The following is a 21,297-nucleotide window of genomic DNA, read 5'->3' as shown; positions in this document are numbered from 1 at the left end:
GTCCAAACACTCTATGTAAGTGATTGCTGTCGGAAGATATAACTATTTAAGACTTATATTAACACAAATATATCACTTACTTCTGCTTTAAATATGTGTCTGACACATTAAAATTATTGCTACAAAATCAGGCACAGCTACTTTTTCAGAAATGATGATCCAAATACTACAGGCCTTGATTTAAACAATTAAGATTATGAGCTTAAATCAGTATTTAAGATTATCAATATTTGCTCTTCGGAATGGAGAAACTGGGGTATCAATGGTCAGAGGAAGAAAGATGAAGAGGAGGTGGATGTGGTCTTGTTTTCTAACTGCTATGGAATGCGTGGGGGAAAAAGAAGAAGAAGAATTTGGTGTGGCAGTATCGTCCCTGTTTGTGATTTTGTGATAGAACTATGGTGCCCATTTTGATATAATGTCTTTGGACATACCTGTTTTTGGTTGTTTGGGGCCTACTTATTTTTGTTCTGTTTTGTTCTGTCTTGTATTTTTTATTTTTTTATTTTTTTTATTCTCTGTTGTTGTCGATGTGACTGGCTGTTTTGTTCTCCTTTATTGCTTTACTGATTGTATTTTCTTTTGACTGTATTTTCTTTTGTGAAAAATAAAAAATAAAAAAAGAGAAAAAAAAGAAGAGGAGGAGGACAATAGATGCCAAAAAAGGCCAGGAGATCGAAAACATACTGAAATCAAGGAGCAGTATGGACGTGTTCATTCCTGACTGTAAGTAAAAATGATATTATTTTCAGCATTCACATGTAAGAAACTATGCTGAGCACAGTCATATCAAATTGTGATTTTAGTTTTTCCAGTGAAAAGAGAAAGTCCAGCACAGTTTATCAGACAGGAAGAACTCCACCAGTAACTTTGACAAAGTTCTGGGCTGGCTGTCTACACTCCAGATCAAGAGACCGACCTGACCCTCAACTTCTCAGACTTCAGGGTACAGATCTGTTCCACTACAGGACGACTTGGACTTCAACAGGAATAGTCTCAGCACACTTAAAAATAAGAAAATGCATTGCACCTTGGAAATTTGTAGTGGATAGAATCATACAGCTTCCAGTCGTATTCAATATTAGAATCAATATTATGAAATTATTATATGATACAGTACTCTGGGGCAGCGATGGCCTTAAGTTCAGAAACCTAAGCACCAGCTAAGCTGCTGAGTGAGAAAGTGAAGTGACTTAGGTGGGTAAAAGATTCAGACATAGATGTACCAAACACTATTAACGTACTTTTTGTAGCATATTAATGCAATTCTGAAGCTTCTATTATAAAAGTGTAACATATCCCAGTAATTAAACTCTACTAGATTTGTCTTACTTTTTTTAAGGGACTAATGTCACTGTCCTCACATTGTCATAATGGTTTTAGTGTAAAGCTGAACCCCTAAAGAGAGTCCAGGTGAAGGAATATGAACAAACAGGCTTGCAGGAAAGGATAACATGTGATGGCCTTCCATATTAGGTAATGAGGATACAATGAGGTAACTCAGTTGTATTCATACAGTAAAGAAAAGGGGATGTAGACTATCCTTTATAAAAACTGCACTGACTTAGCAAGATTGAATTTCAAAATGTAATGGGATACCGTACTACAGTACCATGCAGCAGACACATGCACAATGTGGCCACTTCACTTCAGAGTTTCACAGGGCAACTGGTGAAAAAAGTGCTTTTACCCCATAATCATGATTATTTAAAAACTCCACTGGGAACCTGACTTGAGCAATCATGTTTAAAAAGTATATTAAAAACCAATCATGTTTAAGAACCTTAATAAATATTAAATCATGTCTGATTAATAGTTAATCATGTGAGAAACTCTAGTTTTTAGTCAGGTTTTAAGTTTTAAGTTTAAAAAATAATCAGGACAATTCACTGAACATTTTCTTTTTCTATGTACTTTTGTGATATACCGTATTCATTCTTTCTTTCTCTTTGATTGTTTGTGTATTGCATGTGAATTAAATTTGGTATAAAGAGCACATTGTGACACAGAATCTAGACGAGTGCACAAATCATTCTCACCCAAGGACTGTAATAGTACACTTGTGTACATGAAATTATAAATGAGAAAACTCTATTTTTTTTATGATGTTCAAAGTCGCAAAATGCAAACATATATGGACAGTAATAGAAATCAGATACCAAAGGACTGCTGAAAACATGCTGTGTTCTGTTGTCTGTCTTTTTCCCCCAGTGCGCACACTGTTTAATACACTGCACCGTCTATTAATAACGTCTACTTCTTTGAAAAGCTGAGTGCAGAGATTTCATTTTCCGTACTCTTTCGCACTCACTTCACTTCAGGTATTTATACAATTGAGCAGAACCAGTTAAACCAGTTAAACTACTTTAGTGACCGCCTCAGACAGCCAACTGACGCTTGAGTGCAGTTGTTTTGTTGTCGTTGTGTAAGGTTGGCTGAATTGACAGCAAAAATAGCTTAAAGCAGAAATTTCTACCTTGAGACAGATGACCACAGTAGAGCCCTCGGGGAGATCCAGTTGGAGGTAACTCAGAAGAAAAGAACAGAGAAAATGGAAAACAATCAAGGTTAGTGTGACTCAAGAGCTGCTGGAGATCAATTGATACTGTAACTGCATTGTAAGAGAGCATTTTACTGGACACTGCAGGGACTCTGCATGTTGTACAAATATTTTTTCTATCTTTATATTATTCTGATTACAACATGTAATGTTCAATGTAATCTGTAGCCTGTTCTGAGATAAAGTCCACTAACAGTAAACAACATGTAAAACTTCACAACTACAACTGTACTTTGTAGTATAGTATTAATGCAAAGCTGTAAAGGTAAAATATGCCAAGACAGAAGACACAAAGAAGTCAACAGAACGTTTGCATGTTTTTCTGTCAGGGAAGAACATTATCCTGTAATTAACTTCCTTACCAGTAAACCAGTGAACCAACAGGTTCTTGATACTTTGTTCTCACTGTAACTTCACCCCAGTGTTAATGTCTGAGGTTGTTTGTGTGTCTTTTTTTAGAAGTAGAAAGAATATTCTAAACCTCTTTCATTATTGTATGGGTCAGTATCATATCCACAATATACAGCCTCTGTACATCAGGCTAAATCACAACAAGTACGATTTACGATTGCACTGACGTGATAACATTCTCAGTTTCGGTTGCATATTTTTATCATGAATCAGTCATTCTCAGCCTTTGTTTTCTTTGTAGCCTTTTCTTTATCTGCTTCACAAAAGAATTTGTTTTGGTTCATGCTAAAAAGGCTCAGGTTTTTTCTCACATCTCTATTATTGTTTAGACCACATCTCACAAATGAAAGAGACAAAGTCAAAAATAACTGCCACAAAAGCCCTGAGGGACAAGACAAGAACAAGTTCATCACAGTATTTCTGTTGTGTCAGTCATGTAAAACAGCAGATACATCTGTTGTGATAAGTCTGTCACTTTAGTTTGGATGGTGCTAGGTCTTATTTAAGTTTTCTTCACCCCACTAAGAGTCCTGTATAATTTTGTCCACACTAATAATTTTGAATGATAGATTCTCTCTCATATTACGTTTTTTTCTTTCTTCAGGGGAGAAAGAGACCTCCTTGCCGGAGGTCAGGCTTATCCTGATTGGCGGAAGATGGGCTGGCAAGAGTTCTTCTGGCAACACAATACTGAGAAAGGAAAGGCTTGAGTGTGGCCGAACCAGAACAGCTCAGTCTGAGGTTAGACATGAAATAGTGGAGGGCAGGAGGCTCACTGTGGTTGATGCTCCAGGGTGGAAGAGCTCCTTTTCCCTCACAGATATCCCAGAAGGAGACAAGCAAAGGTTTAAACTTAACCCATCCAGGTGTCCGCCCGGACCACAGGTTTTTCTCCTTGTAATCCCGATTGACTCAGCTTTCTCAGTTGAGCAGAGGAGGATTGTGGAGGAGCACATGAAGCTCCTGGGGCAGCGTGTGTGGAGATACACCATGGTGCTGTTCACCTGTGGGGATTACCTTGGGAAGAAGACGATAGAGCAGCACATAGAGAGAGAGGGAGATGCACTCAAGTGGTTAACTGAAAGGTGCAGTAACAGGTACCATGTGTTTAACAACAAGGACAAAGACAACTTATCTCAGGTGACACTGCTGCTGCAGAAGATAGATGAAATGGTCAGTGACAACAATGGCACCTTCTATCAAGTAGATGAACAGACCTTTACTATCATTGAAAAGAAGCAACAAGAGGTGGCTGAAAGGGCGAAATTGAGACAGAGAAGGGCAGAAGAACAAAAACAACAAATGAGATCACTCCTTTCAGGTGAGTGTGACAAACACTTCCTTGCATGTTCCTGAATCATTGCCCACAGGTATAAAAGTACAAAAAGTATTTGTCAAAACAACAATTTGCCACTGACCAGTGACTTAATGGATGATACAAGAGCTAGCCCGTTGTTTGCCTCTGGCTCCAGTCTTTATGAAGAGCTAAGCTAACCATCTGTTGACAGCAGCTTTAACTTGAAAGATATGAGGCTGGTATCAGTCCTCAACAACAAAGTGAATAATAGTTTGCAGAATGTCAGCCTACTTCATACAGTTATAACCTGTTATAGTAGAGTTTAACATTTAAACAAAAATGTAAACTGAAAAAAAAAGACTAATCAAGCTTTATTATGTCTGATAACAGAAGAGATGGAAGACATCCCATCACTTCAGCTGATTCTCTTGGGAAGCCGCAGGGTTGGGAAGACCTCATTGGGGAATGCCATCTTGGGAATCAAAGAGCAAGAAGCTGGGAAAAGAACAGAGCACTCAGTGGTCCACTGTGGCTCTGTAGCTAAAACTAAAATAACTCTTGTGGACACACCAGGTTGGTGGAAAGGCTTCCCTGCGTTTGACACTCCTGAAGTCATCAAAGATGAACTGGTGTGCAGCATGTTTCTGTGCCCCCCTGGCCCCCACATATTCCTGGTGGTGATAGATGCAGATGCATCTTTCAATGGCAAACACCTAGATGCCTTGACATCACATGTGGAGCTTCTTGGGGAAGGAGTATGGAGACACTCGATCATAGTTTTTACAAGAGGAGACTGGCTGGGATCACGCACCATAGAGGAGTACATAGAAGGGGAAGGAGAGGCTTTACAGTCTCTGGTTGAACAATGTGGAAACAGATATCACGTCATTGATAACAAGAATACTAATGATGGTACTCAAATCACAGAGTTGCTGGAGAAAATCACTGCAACTGTAGCAGGAAATAGTTGGAGCCACTTTGTTCCTGATGAGCAGAAATTTAAGACCATTGAAGAAAGAAGAAGAAGAGTGGAGGAAATGGCAAGAGTGAGGGAAAGTCAAGTCAAGGCCAAAAGAAAAATCCTCAGAGGTACAGTATGGGTCAGATCCTCTAGGAATAAACTGATTTGTATTACTTTTTTACAGTCATTTATTTATTTTCTACTACATATATGTTGTCAATAAATCAGTAAGAGGAAACTGTACACAACTTATAGAACAGTGTTTGGTGTATAGAATCTGACCTCATTACTCAAGAATTTCAACGGCAGACTCAAGAGATGATAGGTGGGGCTGAGAGGTGGAGCAGCTGTAGAAGTAGTAAGCATCATCATGGTGTATTTCTTAACCTTTCCTTTGGTTTGTTTGTTTGACAGCATGACTACACAAAAATACTAAAACTATTTGTACAGATCTAGATGGAAGGATGGGCTATGAGGCAGGGCACAACCCATTCAACTTTGGCACACATCCGGATCCTTTACAAGGAATTTGAATGCAATTAATAAATACATACAACTTCTTGCTAATTAATTTTCATTGTCAAAAATTGATCATCATAAAATCAACCAAATTGTTATTTACCTAAGATGTTCAATACATGTGCAAACAAATCTTCAACATAAACTGAATCAGATTTTAGCAGTGGAATATACAGTATGCCACACTCACCTGCAACCAGGACCAAAATGACAACTTCAAGTGATTCTGTCCTTCTACTTATAATGACATTTGGTTTCTTCTCAGATCACACACATCAGTTACAGGAGCTGAGGATAGTGATGCTCGGTCAGAAGACATCAGGAAAGAGTGCAACAGCAAATAACCTCCTGCGAAAAGAAGTGATTCCCACTCATCAGAATGAAATCTGTCAAGTGTATGAGGAGCATGTTGCTGGCAGAAGAATCACAGTGATCGACACTCCAGGATGGTGGAGCGAGACCTTTCGCTGCACTGAAGAGATGGACAAAGAAATTGTCAGGGGTTTTTCACTGAGCCCATTAGGTGTCCATGCTGTTCTTCTGGTCATCCCCTTGGACCTGGCATTCAGGGAGGTTCACAGGGACGCTCTGGAGGAACACATGAACCTTCTAGATGCCACTGTCTGGAAACACACAATAGTCCTGTTCACATATGGAGACAAACTAGCAGATAGATCTGTAGAGGAGCACATCGAGAGGGAGCTTGGTGATCTACCCTGGTTGGTAGACAAATGTGAGAACAAATACCATGTCATGAACAATATGAAGAAAGCTGATACCAGTCAGGTCATCGAACTGTTTGGAAAGATGGAGGAAATGGTGGCAGGGAACAATGGCCGACTCTTCTGCCCTGACATGAGGGACATCCACCTGAGAATTGACAACAAGTTCAAGAGGAGGCAGGTCAAACATGTACTAAAGCAACGACTGGAGAACGAGTACAGGAGGAGAGAGCTGGAGCTGATGTTGGGCTTCAAGAAAACACTCCTTGATCTGCAAGAGATCAGAGGAAGGGAGACCAGCACGAAACCCAAGGCACAGAGTGAGTACCATATTTTGATGAGGATGATTTGTTTTCATAACATTTTTGTCTAAATCTTCTGTTTTGATTATTGTTGTTGACAGTTGGCGAAATGAGCAAAATCAAAATCCGAGGTATTGTTCAGAAGAAGAAAGATGGAAAGGAGAAGGAGGAAAATATTGACACCAAAATCAGCCAGGAAATTGAAGACCTGGATAAAAACATTCTGAAATCCATGACTGTTCTTCAGAGCAGTATGGATGGACTGATTCCTGACAGTAAGTAAAAGTGATATTATCTTCAGCATTCACATGTAAATGCTGAGCACAGATATCAATTTGCGTTTCTGCTTTTCCAGTGGCAGGAGAAAGTCGAGGACAGTTTACTGCTGAGTCTTTATCAGGCAGGAGGAACTCCTCCGACAACTTTGACAAAGTTCTGGGCTGGTTGTCTACGCTCCAGATCAGCAGAAATGCAGAGAACCACCTGACCCTCAACTTCTCTCAGACGTCAGGGTACAGATCTGTTCTACCACAGGACGAGTTGGACTTTGACAGAAGCTGATATTCCTCAGTGATTAAAGGGATAGTTCAACATTTTGGCAAATTGGCCCATTGCCATAATCGCTATAGTCATAGCAGTAGGTGCATTACCTTTAATTGTCGGTGTAAGCTATTTTTAGAACGGCGGAGCGAAGCAGCAGGCTGCTCAGAGCTGTGCTATGCGGCTAAGGGAATTTCTTGGTTTCCCTCATCAAACTCATCAAATACACAACCCAACAACTCCAAAATGCTTTCGTGGACAAGTTGTGAGCTGCACAATCACCACGCTATGAGATAATAACGGAATGTTACGAGACAGGGCCGTTTAAGAGGTAAATTCATGCAAAACCGCTGATGCGCGTTGCGTTCAGGGACAATTTTTCAGCAAGCAGTCTCTGCATTTACCCTGTATTTACCTCGAAAACAGCTCAGTTTCGTAACGTTCCATTATTATCTCATAGCGTGGTGAATGTGCAGGTCACAACTTGTCCATGAAAGCGTTTTGGAGTTTGGGGATTTTGTATTTGATGAGTTTGATGAGGGAAACCAAGAAATTCCTTTAGCCTCCGTAGCGTAGCTCTGAGCAGCCTGCTGCTTCGCTCCGCCGTTCTAAAAATAGCTTACACCGAAGGGAAGCAAGTTTGTGACATAAGCCGTTTTCCCACTAAAATTAGCGGGTCGACGCAGGTTTTTTAAATGCGCTAACAATCGACATTTGGCCCCTTTCCCATTGACCAAAATGAGCCGAGTCTGACCCCAAAATGAGCCGCCCGCTGGGGGATCAGACAGAGCATAAATGTCCGCGGTGTGACAAACACCGTGTCTCATGCCACAGCCGCCTGCCACGGAGTGAGGTCGGTCCGACGAGGCGTCTGGCTGACCTGAGCACCAGGACCGCGGAGGACAGCCAGACGGACGTCCGCGGCACAACACGTCAGTTAAACAGACTGTTGCTTCTTTTTTTTTTCAGTTGTTTTTGGTCAGTGTTCTTTGATCTTTTGATCCCAGTCTCGAATGCGAGCAGAACTTTGTTTTGGTACGTGATATGAGACACGACCGGCACGATGACGTGGAGGTCACATAACGCTCAACGTGATCACGTAAATTAGCGGGTTGACCCGAGTCTGGTGTTCCCACTGCAAGCTGATCCGAGCCGAGCCGAATGAAGCCGATTTTAACCCGCGTTGCTTGCCGAGTCGCTTGACGCGGGTCGACGTGCCTTTCCCACTGCCACCAAAAGCCGACTGTTAGCGGGTTTTTTGGCCAGTGGGAAAGGGGTATGAGAAGTGTGGTAGCCGTGGGTTTTTGTTATAGGGACAATATTGTATTCTACACGTTACTTAGCTACAAGACTTTACAGTAATTGTATTGTAATATATTAGGCTACCTATTCCATTTTGAGTATGTTATACGTTCCTCCTCACTTTTGCAATAATATAAACAACTAGGATTCCTGATTTTTAAAAAAGCACATTGCAAGTTGACAGTCTAGACAGCTTGGTCAAAGCTTAGCAAGTATTAATACCATGCTCTTATGAATTATCTCAGGTACACAACTGTGTTACCCTTATTTATACTCAATGTGCGACTGGTGGAGAGTATGCAGCTACTGGCCACTATGCAAACTGATAATTCTGCTGATAATGATACTTTATAAAAACGTTCCTATTGGCGCCAATTAATCAGCCAAACCAATGAACTGGTATACTTACCTACAGCTTCCAATATATTGTATTTATGATGTACAGTACTGAACATGTTGTCTATTATTTGTTATGATTGTAGATTTTGATGGACAAAGATTCGAGAATATGACTTTTTTTTATTTTTTAAACTGTACACCATTTTATTTGCATTTAATGTATCAGAGGAATTCAGAGAGGAGAAAAGACAATCAGGAAACTGTCTCACTATATTTGCATTTATGTTATAAAAAATATATGATAGAAAGTTATCAATTAATGTCTCTTGTCAGAGTGCACATTTTCCACAATGTAGGCTATCTACAACACAGCAAATAAAGACCAGTTAAGTGGACAAAAAGAAAGAAAGAAAGAAATCATGCTCCTCTATGCCCTAACATGCTGAAAGCAAATTCCAGTTCAACTATGGGTAAAATAAATGTTAATGTTGTTTAAAGTGTCATTCAAACTGACTGCTTGATTAATAAAAGATATTTAACTTTTGGTGCTTTTTTTTTTATTTTTTATTATTATTATTTCAGGTGCAAATGTCTCAGTTTCGGGTGACAAACCAATTTCCCCTCATGCTGTCTGCATCTCAGTCAGAAGAGGGAATGCCCTCATGGATGCTAACAATGCCAACAAATCGTCACATTCAGCTATTTCAGCCTCTTTTTTATAAAACAATTCAAGCCAACACATCAATAGACTGTTTCTAAATGAGGGATAATGAACTTTGCTTATTTTTTATTAACATATCATTTAGTAACAAATAGAGAAAGTTAAAGCAGAAGTAAATACTTATATCTTCCGACAGCAATCACTTACATAGAGTGTTTGGACGGAAACACGGGTCTGTCAGTCACTCTGCTCTGCTCTGAGCTGAGGAGAAAACTTTTCTTGTATCCTACAATTTTTATCCAATGAGGAGAGAGAACGGCATGAAGGGCTGTGTGTGCAGCCAAGGGATGCGCGTGAATGTGGTGACGTAGGGACGAGGACCAATAGATCCATGACGAGGACGGGGGCTGCTAACTCCGTTGGCTGACAAGACGTTATGGTGCGTTCAAGGCAGCCCGTAACTCGTGTTTTTCCGACCTGTGAAGTCGTACCAGTTCGATCTGGTACGAGTTCACGGGTCGGAAGTTACGAGTGGCTGTTATAGTGACTTTCACAGGTAAAACAGGTCGGAGAAACGCGAGTTGTGGGTTGCCTGGAACGCTACAAAGTCGTAAGTTGTGACTTGAAGCTGTAACTTACGGTTTCAAAAGCCTGCCTGGAACGCAGCATTAGCCAAAACGACCGGATCACTTACTTCTGCTTTAATTCTCAAACTCAATTAATTTCTCTATTTGTTACAAACAGGTCCTCTATCCCAAGTGCAATCAATCCGCACTCCGCAATGCACTTTTCTTTTTAAAACAGCTTTTGTTGTTGTTGTTGTCTTAACCCAAGTTGGTGGTTTGGTTTTATGATTTTTGTGTTTATCTCTCTATGTAGTGTTTTTCCAACCTTTGCAAAACAAACAAAGGTATTGGCTTCATTAGCTCTGCTGTGTCAGGGTGGATAAACCGAAAGACTGTTTAGAGATCTTTGGCAAACCCCAAACCTGTTTTGCCAACATATTTAGCCAAACTGCTGTATCCCCCTTTTTATCTCATTGCTTTTATTTGTTACTCTTAACTTGTAGGAAATTTTGCTCTTGGTGTTTTTAATTCTTCTTTTTTAAAACTAATTATGTGTTTTTAGTTTCATGTTTTTTCACTTTTTATATTTATTCCATGAACTGCAGCACTTTCTGTCGAGCCCAAGCTGTCTCTTGTTTTATGTGTATGTGTTCTATGTGTCCTGTTTCTGATTTGATTGTTCGTTTTCTGTTGCTTGTTTAACTCTCGACTGCAAAACTAGTTTACCCTTGGGTATCAATAAAGTAACCTGAACCTGAACCTGAACTGAACCTGAAACTGCTGCGATTTTTTTGACATGGAATTACACGATATAACGCTGATACCATATTTGTTTATTTGTTTATTTGGATCCCCATTAGCTGTTACTACTGCAACAGCCACTCTTCCTGGGGTCCATGTTAAAAACATGCAATTCAAGTAACAATAATATTTTACATGAATATATGCCACTCTCAACAACGTAAAATCTTGTAACTTGTATCTCCACAGACTTTTAGCTAACTTTATTCAACTCTTACCGGGAGACACGAATCCTTGTCACCTCCTTTTGAGATTTCAAGTAGGTTTTAGCGGGACTCAACACCTGAACCACGAACTACTGTTAAAAATAAACATTCAGGTACCTGCATACCACGTCCCGCTGAGGTTTTGTCACTTTTATGCCTGCGTTGCTGTTTGCCGACATGTCCACTCGAGGGCCTCAGACCACCGCGGGAATCAGCCTCCACCGTGTCAGCCTATCAGCGGGCGAGTCTCCGTGACGTAGTTAACAGGGGCCGGAAGTGAACATTTGTAGTCGTTAGAAATGCTGATGGTGACATGACAAATCAAACTGCACTCTGAAAAATACACAACTGGCCAGGTAGAAAACCAGGTACGTGTTTTACATGATACATAATGCTGCGTTCAGCTTTCGTCTTTGATGAAAATATATTCTGCATCGGCCGTTCCTGTTATTCTGTGTTGCTTGGATGGAGAGTGACTGAGCCCAGCCCAGTGTTGTCTGCTGACAACGGAGCTAATTATCGAGCTAACTCCAGAGCAGGGCTGTTTGTGTTCAGTATTTTGACTCTACTGAGGACTGACTGCTCACGTACTGATGCGACGTCGGTCCTAATGTTGACATGTGTTAACGTCTGTGTGAAGCTGTCAGCTCTCTGTGTGTCTGTGGCATCATGATGATGTTATCAGGCCTAATCCTGATTATCACCCTTCATGTGCCCACATAAACAGATTTTTGCTGAAGTCTCTCCCACAAACAGAAAGGATGGTAAGAAGTTTATTTTTTACTCATTTGCTTTTGAATTGCAGGCGTATCTTCTGCATTGATGTGATACTGCACATGAAGCAATGAATGATTCATACAAAGCTTTTAGTGACAGAGCAGACAGTACCTGATGTGCCTCTTGCTCTCTTTGCTTTTAACAGCACGGACGAGTGAAGATCAAGTCTACGGCCCAGCAGGAGGAGGAGAAAAGAAAGGAGCGAGAGAAGAAACTAAAGATATATGTGGCTGCAAGAGATGCCTGTTTTTCCAAGGTCTGTTAAAGACACATGATAACTGATGATTCTATGTTTTTCTCATTGTCATCAAACCAAGTGAAAATGTCAACTTAGCGTTAATGAACCAATCCTACTGACAAGTACTGCCTGCATAGTTGAATCATGTTAGACTTGAGTTCACCTCCACAGTATTGATCTGAGTGGCATGTACTCTCATTACAATGAACATGGCCATGTTGGTTTATTTTGATCATCATCCAGCTGCTGTAAATACTCACTAGTGCATCCATCAAAAGTGTTTTTGTCTGTGTCTGGAAACTACTCCCTGATTAATTTATTATGTGCTTGTGTTTTTAATGGGATGTTTCATACAAAATTCAAACCCAAAAGCACTGAGCCTTTTAAACCTATTACCGTAATGTAGAAAAACACAGAACAAGTTATATCCTTTAGATTGCAATACTCAAGATATAAACAGTATAAGTACAGTGTTTAACCTAAGTGTCAAACTCAGCATGTAGTGAATGCTCTGATCAACTAAATGTCTGTTAATCGGTTCCAGCTTAGTGTTTTTTGTTTTTTTTTACTGCTTATTTCTTGTATGTTCCTTCCCTGTGTCTGCTTTTCTGTTTATTTTCTCAACACACCTCATTTTCACTCGTTTGACAGAGGAGGGAGGGTATTTGTGATGATGAGGCTCTCCAGCTGACCCAGCAGCTGCTATCATCGAATCCTGACTTTGCAACCCTCTGGAACTACAGGAGAGAGATCCTGATGCACCTGGAGTCTGTGAAGTAAAGTCATTAATTATTCAGAACATCAACTGATGCTTTTTGTTTGGCAAGTACTTTTAGACTTAGACTTTTAGAAAGAAAATAATGGTTTTGTGTCTGGATGGCCTCTCCAGGGAGAAGGATGAAATGCAGAAGATTTATGAGGGGGAGCTGTCGTTTTTGGAGTCTTGCCTGAAGATGAACCCAAAGTCCTACGGCAGTTGGCACCACCGAGGTTGGGTCTCAGCCCGTCTGCCACGTCCGGATTGGGCCAGGGAGCTGACCCTGTGTGACCGTTGCCTAAGCCTGGACGACCGCAACTGTGAGTAAATGAGTAGTAAAAGGAAAAAGCACAAACATGGAGGATGTGGAGCCATTATCATGCCTGTTTTTCCAGTTATGACAGTTCCTGACCTATTTCCGTGTTTTAATTAACCTCTGCTGCTCCTGCTTCGACCAGTCCACTGCTGGGATTATCGCAGGATGGTGGTGAAGATGTCTTGTGTGCCGGTGGACCAGGAGTTGGAGTTCACTGATCGCCTTATTGGCTCCAACTTTTCCAATTACTCCAGCTGGCACTACCGCAGCACCCTGCTGCCGCTGCTCCACCCAGAGTCTCCTGAGCCATCGTCACCGTGCCGCAAGCCTCCCCAGAGCTCCCCCCCACCTTCTCCGCAAACTCACTCCCATCGCGTCTGCGAAGAGCAGCTACTCAAAGGTAAACTTCACAAGGCAGGCAAATAGATATCCAGGTGTGTAGTCAGCAATACCCAGCAGCACCAGATGTGGTCAGCACAGCACTACTCACTGTAGCACGTTGATGTTTTATGTGTAACTCAACACACTCGGCATCTGTTTCTTTCAGAATATGAGCTTGTACAAAACGCTTTCTTCACCGATCCCAACGACCAGAGCGCTTGGTTCTACTATCGATGGCTGCTTGGTAGAGGTAAGTGTCCATATGTATAGATTTGTATGAAAGTACCAGTTCACCTGTGGATGCAAATATTATGTTTATTTATGAAACTGTGTGACTTATTTTTACCAGCGGAGCGTGAGGAGATGATCAGCTGTGTGTATGTCAGCAGGGAGGAGGAAAGAGTAGTCGTTGCCTTCTCCAGGCCTGTTAATGTGAGTGTATTTATTAATTATCTTACAAAATAAAGCTTTCAAGCTTTTGTTACAGTGGCTTACATGACTGTTGTATTCACTTTTCAAAACTCTACACAGTTTGGTAAAAACAATCTGCAGCTCAAACTGATGCAAAATCCAACCTCTACAATTCATGCGTGCACATTTCTGGATGAAATCTGGTAAAAGCCCAATGAGAGCATTTGTCTCCCAGCAGGAAAACATTGTCCCTCATTAAATATTGACATAAAAAACACGAGCAGTTAGCAAACATATCACATGTGCTGTTAAAGTAGATATTACTTTTGTATTTTTCACAGACCAGAAACAGCAGTGGATCACTGCATGTATTCTACTGCACATTCACCACGCTATGAGATAATAACAGGACGTCACGAGACAGAGTTGTTTTTGAGGTAAATTCATGCAAAACCGCTGATGCGTGTTCCTGCCGGGGGCAGTTTTTCAGCAAGCAGTTTTTGCATTTGCCTTGAAAACATAACCTTCCGTTATTATCTCATAGTGTGGTGAATGTGCAGGTCACAACTTGTCCACCAGAGCGTTTTGGAGTTGTTGAATTGTGTATTTGATGAGTTTGATGAGAAACCCAAGAAATCCCATTAGCCTCCGTAGCATCACTCTGAGCAGCTCACGGCTCTGCTCCACCGTTCTAAAAATAGCTTGCACTGACAATTAAAGGTAACGAACCTACTACTAAGACTATTGGAATTATGGCAATGGGCCAATTTGCCAAATGTTGAACTATCCCTTTAAAGAAAAATTAAGAAAAAAAAATCTCATGTGTGAGGTTGTATTTTGAAAGCATGATCTCAGTGTAAAGGGAAAAATGTAACATCCATGCCTTTTGCCTGTCAGGCGCAGTTGGTGGGTCTGCTGCTGGTCCTGGACGGTCAGCCCCAGAGGGTGGAGTGGAGGAGTGTCCACCCGCGCTTCAAACACAGCCCTGTCTGGGTATCCTTTTTTCCTCGGTCACGCCACATGGATGGTTACACCACAGACACTGATGTGACAGACGATGTGTGTTGCCTAAGTGTAACAGTCTGTCCTCATCACTCCACACATACCTCAAGCTGATAAACCGCTGTGGTATTTGCAGCTTGAGTTTCATCACAAAAACCTTGATCAGTGATCTGGAGAAGAATGTTATTGTGACATGTAGGGTTAGAGCAGGGCTTCCTCTAAGGCTGCCCAGGGTGCAGCGACTCAGTCAGAAAGACAAGAAGGACGGAGTAGAAGGATTTGAGGACGAGTGTCTTGCTCTGATGATCAGCAGGACACTGTCTTCACTCGGCTGCAGGAGCGCTCACAGTTGGAGCTTCCTGCGGCGAAGAGCTAGAAATTATGACTTTATTCCACTTGTACTGAAGAACATGAATCTAATAATTAGTAAAAGATTATTATTAATATATTTTTTAAGATTATTTCTACAATTAAAACATGATAGAGGGGTTTATAATCACCCAAAATCAAGCTCTATTGTCAAAGCTTTTATCCCTTTCAAGTCACCTGATTTTTCCTCACTTGGGGATGGAAATGGGTCGAGCCATAGCTCTCTCACTATTTCACATGAATATCTTTTCCAGATACTGTGACTGTAGATGGTGATACTGTGTGATTTGAATCTAGAAACAAACAAACAAACTTGAAACCAACTCCCATTTTTCACTAATCCTTAACTCTGAATCAGATTTGTGATCTTCCTCCCGGAACAATAAGCGACATCACCAACGAACACAATCTGACCGTGCACTGGACTGAGAAACACACTCACAGAGACTGTGCTCTTTACACAGGTGATGCATATATATTATATTGACACTTGCTCTGTGGCTGAATTTCAAATATTTATTATATATTATATATTTTTATCTCATGCAGGTCGCACTGAGAGTTACTGTCGGGACTCTGCTACGGATCAGGAACTCTTCAGGTACCGTCTTGCCACATGAGCTGCACAATGTGTTGTGTTTTTTTTTAAAGGAGTAAGAACTGAGTGAGTTGTTTCTCTGTAGGAGTGAACTCTCAGTAGAGAAGACCTCAGTGTTACAGTCGGAGCTACAATCATGCAATCAGCTACAAGAACTGGAGCCGCTCAATAAGTGTAAGCACCTTTAAGTTCATCACATCTGTATTCTTTACTATTACATAATACAGAATCATGATGTTTGCACATGGCCATTGAACTGCTCTCGTTACTTTGGCAGGGTGTTTACTGACCATTATCCTCCTGATGAGGGCGCTAGACCCTCTGGGATACGAGAAGGAGACGCTTGCTCATTTCCAAACACTGAAAGTGAGAACCAACCATGTACAGTCTGTGCTATTAAATTAAGCTGAAACACTTCAGATGTCACAGACTGAACGCTCTCATTCTCTCCCTCAGGAGGTGGACTCCATGCGCTCTGCGTATTACAGTGACCTGTGCAGCAAGTTTATGATTGAAAACACCATCCTGAAAATGGAGTACGCTGAAGTGCGCGTCTTCAGCATTTCTGACAGGGTTGGTTCAGTATTATGACAAGGCTATATTCGCTTATTTAAAATCCACTGTTTGCTCTACATGGACGTCCCTCATATGTTTTGTTTTTTTGTAATAGAACCTGACAACTCTATGCCACCTGGACCAGCTGTTACTGGTCACCCACATCAATCTGTCCTCCAATCAGCTGCAGCGGTTGCCCCCTCAGTTTGCTATGTTACAGTGTGTAGAGGTGAGAAAGCTGCAGCTCAAGTCCATTTGTCTCTCTCACATGAACAATGTCTCTTTTTTCTTTTTGTGTGTGTTCAGTAATCGTTAGATAACAGCAGGAAAAATACATGCTGATAACTTTTTTTCTTTGGTTAAATGATTTCTTCATACTTGCAGGTTTTGGAGGCCAGTAACAATTGCATAGAACATCTGGAGGGACTGCATCATCTTCCCAAACTGGAGGAAGTCGACTTGAAGAATAACAGTATCCTTAATTGTTGCTAGTGGATGCAAAATGGTGAGTCAAGATGCTGCTGGGTTGTCGCTGTTATTATACCGCACATTTCATCACTGTGGGATCATGGGAGTTGTTGTCTTTTTATTTGATAGTTTCTCTGAAAACTGAACCAGATGTTCAGCAGGTTTTAGTTGAATTATCCACAGAGGCGTCCTGTTCCCTTCATAACAAATGGACCAGGATATTAAAACTAGAAACATTATATACCTCTCAAATTGTAAGAACACTGCTCAAAAATTATATAACACTGGTCAATTTTTTCAAAGACGGTTTGTTAATGTGGAAAAGTTGCATATTATAGTTGTAAGATTCAGATTTATTAGTGTGAGGGTGTTATTAGCTCTGCAGCAACAGTGTCATATGGGTCCATTTAGATTTTATCTCACTTATGTCACAGTGTGAGTGATGTGTGAATAAGCTCCAATGGTGCTAGTTTCATTGCTGCAAAACATGACACACAACGGTGGTGTTTACAGAGTTAGACAATTACAGTGGTAACAAGACTCTACAGTTCAGTGCATGAATAATTAGGTTTTACCTGAAACATGAAGCAGAAATTGAGTAAACAAAACCAGTGTTGCAATTTCAGAGGACAAGTAGCATCTTTAAGAAGGGGAGACAGACTGAACACATAATTATTATTGTAAATTAAGTAAAAGAAATTAATTCATGTGTCAGTGACATATTTGTCATGCAGATCTTACTTTCACACTTGTGTTGGGGATACGTGAGTCATATCTCTATTCATCGCCACTGATATCAGCCACCACAGCACTGAGTAGGTGTTTTCATTAACCCGCATGAACAGAAATCTTCACACTGGCAGATCTTCAGCCGCTGGCCTCCTGCCCCAAGCTGAAGCGGCTCGATCTCCGCGGCAACCCCGTCACTCAGACGGCTAACTTCGAGTCGGAGTTGGCCGATCTGCTGCCGTCAGTCACAGACCTGCTGCTCTGATCGGGCAGAGGGCAGGAATCACTGCCACCGTCTTTCCAGTCGTTCAGCTGTACTTCACTTTCACCAGTGTGTTTGTCTGTGAAAGAGCCAAGTGGGTGTTTTTTCAAGTGTCTTGTGACTCTGTTTGTTCCACTTGTGCGAGAGAACGTCAGTCACAGCAGCCCCACCGGGTCTCAAAGCCTCATGCTTCATATGGCGGAAACCTCTCTAAAACCCCCTGTCTAGATTTCTGTGTGTGAGTGCTTAGTAACCAATGCTTTTCTTTTAACTGTGTGTGCGTACCATGTCCTCAATACAACCCACCCAAATGCATGCAGAAACACTGATAACGGAGTAAACTGACTGTATGGATTGGCATGCAGCAATGCTGGCTTATTGCTTCATAAGCTTTAAAACGGTCGAGTCAGAAGAAAAGCTAGTAACCGATCATCAGAGCATTGCATAGGTCTCACGCAAATTTTTTTAAAAGCTTGTCTAAAGCATTTAATATACGACAAAATACTGTTGCACAGTACGTCACAGATCCAGTAATAAAACAGCACACATTGTGTCACTGCCTTCCAGTACGTCTCCTTTGTGGTTTTTCTATCAACGAAAAGAAAGATGAATAGATGCACTGTGTCACGATATGACAGGGCCAAGAGGAGTGTCACCTCATCCAGTCTTTAGTTACCCACCTGCCTGTCTTCCTAATTAATTTGATTGTGCAATATGTCAAGTTGATATTTACCTTTCTCTGATGTCAAAGTATATTGAAATGGAAAACCCGTCACCAAAAGCAATGCTATGGGAGTGTCTTAAGAGAATAACTGAAATGGCATGTTAAGAATACCACACCTTACAACTCAGAATAGAAAAAAAAAGAAAAGATCATCGGAAATATGTAGCGTTCATCTCACAAGTCTAATTGACAGGAAAATTCAGATTCACCTCTAAAGAAGAAAGAACACTGAAAGTCTACAACCATACTAGTGCTGAGTTTCTGACTTGTTAAGAGCTCTCAAGTCAAATTGAAAGTTTTATTCATGTCTTGGAAACTTGGGTTTTTATTCTAAAAGCTTTGATTTGTCAGTGAAATGCTCTAAAAAGCAAAAAACTACTTTAGTGCGACATCACCACTAATCCTAACACTATAGTCACATGATCGCCCTGATACTGTAGCACTGATGGGCTATACTGCTCATCTCCAAGCATCCTTCCCATACAGGTATGTGAATCCAGCTTTAGGCACGGCAGTACTTAAATGCCAGCATCAGTATCGCTACACATTAGCAACCTTGCTAATGTGTAGCAAGTTTAGCACATTACCTTCTTCACTATCTTAATTATTGCTTTATTTTATAAGTAAGGTTAACTTTATTGTCCCATCAGGTGGGAAATTTGTTGTGGGCTCTGCACCCATGCTGCAGCCATTAAAAAGACATACTGTACAGCATATACACTGCAACAATGTACATTCTGCATTCTGTGCTCAATTTATGGTCAATGTTAAGGAGCCTAACAGACACAGAAGTAAATTTATTTTTAAATCTGTTCAGTCTACGCTGAGGAACTCGTTTATAAAAACAAATCACTGGACAAATTGAATGTTGATCATACGAAGAATCCCTGGACTGGATAAGTTGTTGTAAAAACATCCTCAGGAGATCACGAATGTTTGCGAAATGTAATTGCACCTCAAACAAAACCATTCTTGGAACATGTCAGTGACATGATGTCACAATACAAATGCTGTGAAGAGAAAAGTTGTTAGGATTCATCATCTGAGCGTCATTGTCAAGTCCTATCAATCAGGGAAGACTCATTTGTGTTAACAAAGCTGTATGGCTAAATCGGGGGAAAACACAAGATGATGTCATTATACTTGACGGGTGTGAGACTGTGCAAAGTAAAGCAGGAAACAATGAGCAGTAAATGCTGTTCCTGTCCATTTTTTAACATTAATGTTTTATACATACTTACTGGTGAAGGTTTTCAGTTGCTATTTCCACAATTTTGGGGAAGTTACTTTGAAAGTAGAGCTTTCCAAACACTTCAAACAGCAGAAGTTGAACCACAAATCTTGTTAGGTTCCCTAAAGGTACATTATTCATTATTTCAGCTTCTTTATGAATTATAACAACATAATAAAACACATAAGTCATATGCCAGCAAAAAATGCCACTCAGTTGAGATTTCTGCAAAAAAAAATATCCACTAGTGGGTCACAGGTCATAACACAAACAGTAAAACAGAAATGTGCCAGTGTTCATGGGAAAGTGCTGGAGTGGTATGATCATGATGACTCCTCCTCAGGCTGAGATTCAGGAGCTTTTTCCATGTTGATGTTGCTGTGTGACCGTTGAGCAACACCACTGCTCCTGGCTTTTTCACATGCACTGCACAAAGGTCAAGTGTGTGTTTGTGGCCGCCTCACAAATGCATTGCATGGGGCGTCGTGTGGCACAGTGGGTTGAGTAGGCAGGGGTTATAGTCCTCACTGCAGTAGTCCGCGGTTTGAATCCTGCATTGGCGGCCCTTTACTGCATGTCATTCCCCTCTCTCTGCCTCCCCCATTCCCTGTCTGTCTCAAATCAAATCAAATATAAAAAAATATACTTTTAAAAAACAAAATGCATTGCATCACACTCACTGCGGTCACTTTAGGCTATTTCTAATTATCATATAAAACAATCATATTCTCTGTTACTAAGTAACTATAGAAGAACAGTCCCTACAATAAACAGAGACAGATCAAACCCTAAATCAACGTGACAAACTAGTCACAACAGACAGGCAAAGACAAGAGGAAGGAACAAACAAACAAAAAGAACGAAAGTGTGACTAATACTTCTTATTGCTCAAGGGCAGGTGTAATCATTCAGAGTTCCAGTTAATTAAAATGTTGTCCTCTAGTCTCAGTCGTCAATTACAATCTACAATTCACAACAAAATATAGTGTGAGTTCAATGAGGAAAAGTCTATCCACATTCTCTCATTTCCCCCTCGCTCAGCCCACTCCAGCCGACTTCATCGGCAACCAATTGAACGTCACTACTGTTTCTGTCATACTTTAAAATCTGCTCTCCTCTCTCCTGCCGTCAGCTGTCACTTCAGTGTATTTTGCTGGCCCCCTCCTCTACCCCATTCACCTCCACCCTTCCTCATGAAGAGCAGCCTGCACTCACCATCACTCCTTATCACATCCCGAGCTCAGCTTGTCTTTTTCCCATCAACAGGACCGCAGCCAGTGTTAAGACCCCAG

General features: G+C 41.0%; 2 protein-coding genes across 3 annotated transcripts; both read left to right on the top strand.

Annotated features, from left to right (window-relative positions):
- Positions 1-2,551: 2,551 nt before the first annotated feature.
- LOC146988421 (GTPase IMAP family member 8) lies at positions 2,552-7,346 on the top strand. Its single transcript, XM_085775321.1, has 6 exons — positions 2,552-2,567; positions 3,576-4,292; positions 4,659-5,357; positions 6,014-6,794; positions 6,887-7,047; positions 7,128-7,346. Exons 1-6 carry the CDS (start codon positions 2,552-2,554, stop codon positions 7,331-7,333), a joined length of 2,580 nt encoding a protein of 859 aa, XP_085631447.1. The 3' UTR covers positions 7,334-7,346.
- Positions 7,347-11,436: 4,090 nt separating this feature from the next.
- rabggta (Rab geranylgeranyltransferase subunit alpha) lies at positions 11,437-18,616 on the top strand. Of its 2 annotated transcripts, none has more exons than XM_085773729.1 (17): positions 11,437-11,555; positions 11,915-11,951; positions 12,110-12,220; positions 12,854-12,978; positions 13,092-13,279; positions 13,418-13,675; positions 13,823-13,906; positions 14,006-14,088; positions 14,965-15,060; positions 15,797-15,902; positions 15,988-16,039; positions 16,122-16,210; positions 16,314-16,402; positions 16,493-16,609; positions 16,707-16,820; positions 16,976-17,063; positions 17,905-18,616. In XM_085773729.1, the coding sequence occupies exons 2-17, from the start codon at positions 11,949-11,951 to the stop codon at positions 18,051-18,053; spliced, it is 1,752 nt and encodes a 583-aa protein (XP_085629855.1). In that variant the 5' UTR covers positions 11,437-11,555; positions 11,915-11,948; the 3' UTR covers positions 18,054-18,616. The 2 variants fall into 2 exon arrangements, with proteins under 2 accessions (XP_085629855.1, XP_085629856.1); XM_085773730.1 differs by having other exon boundaries at positions 11,475-11,559.
- The last annotated feature ends 2,681 nt before the right edge of the window (positions 18,617-21,297 follow it).

This window comes from Trachurus japonicus, chromosome 4 (assembly GCF_045865225.1).
Source record: "Trachurus japonicus isolate A0001 chromosome 4, Traja_1.0".
NCBI classification, from domain to species: domain Eukaryota; kingdom Metazoa; phylum Chordata; class Actinopteri; order Carangiformes; family Carangidae; genus Trachurus; species Trachurus japonicus.
The sequence above is the reverse complement of the archived record's forward strand: the minus strand, read 5'-3'. Positions and strand labels throughout refer to the sequence as shown.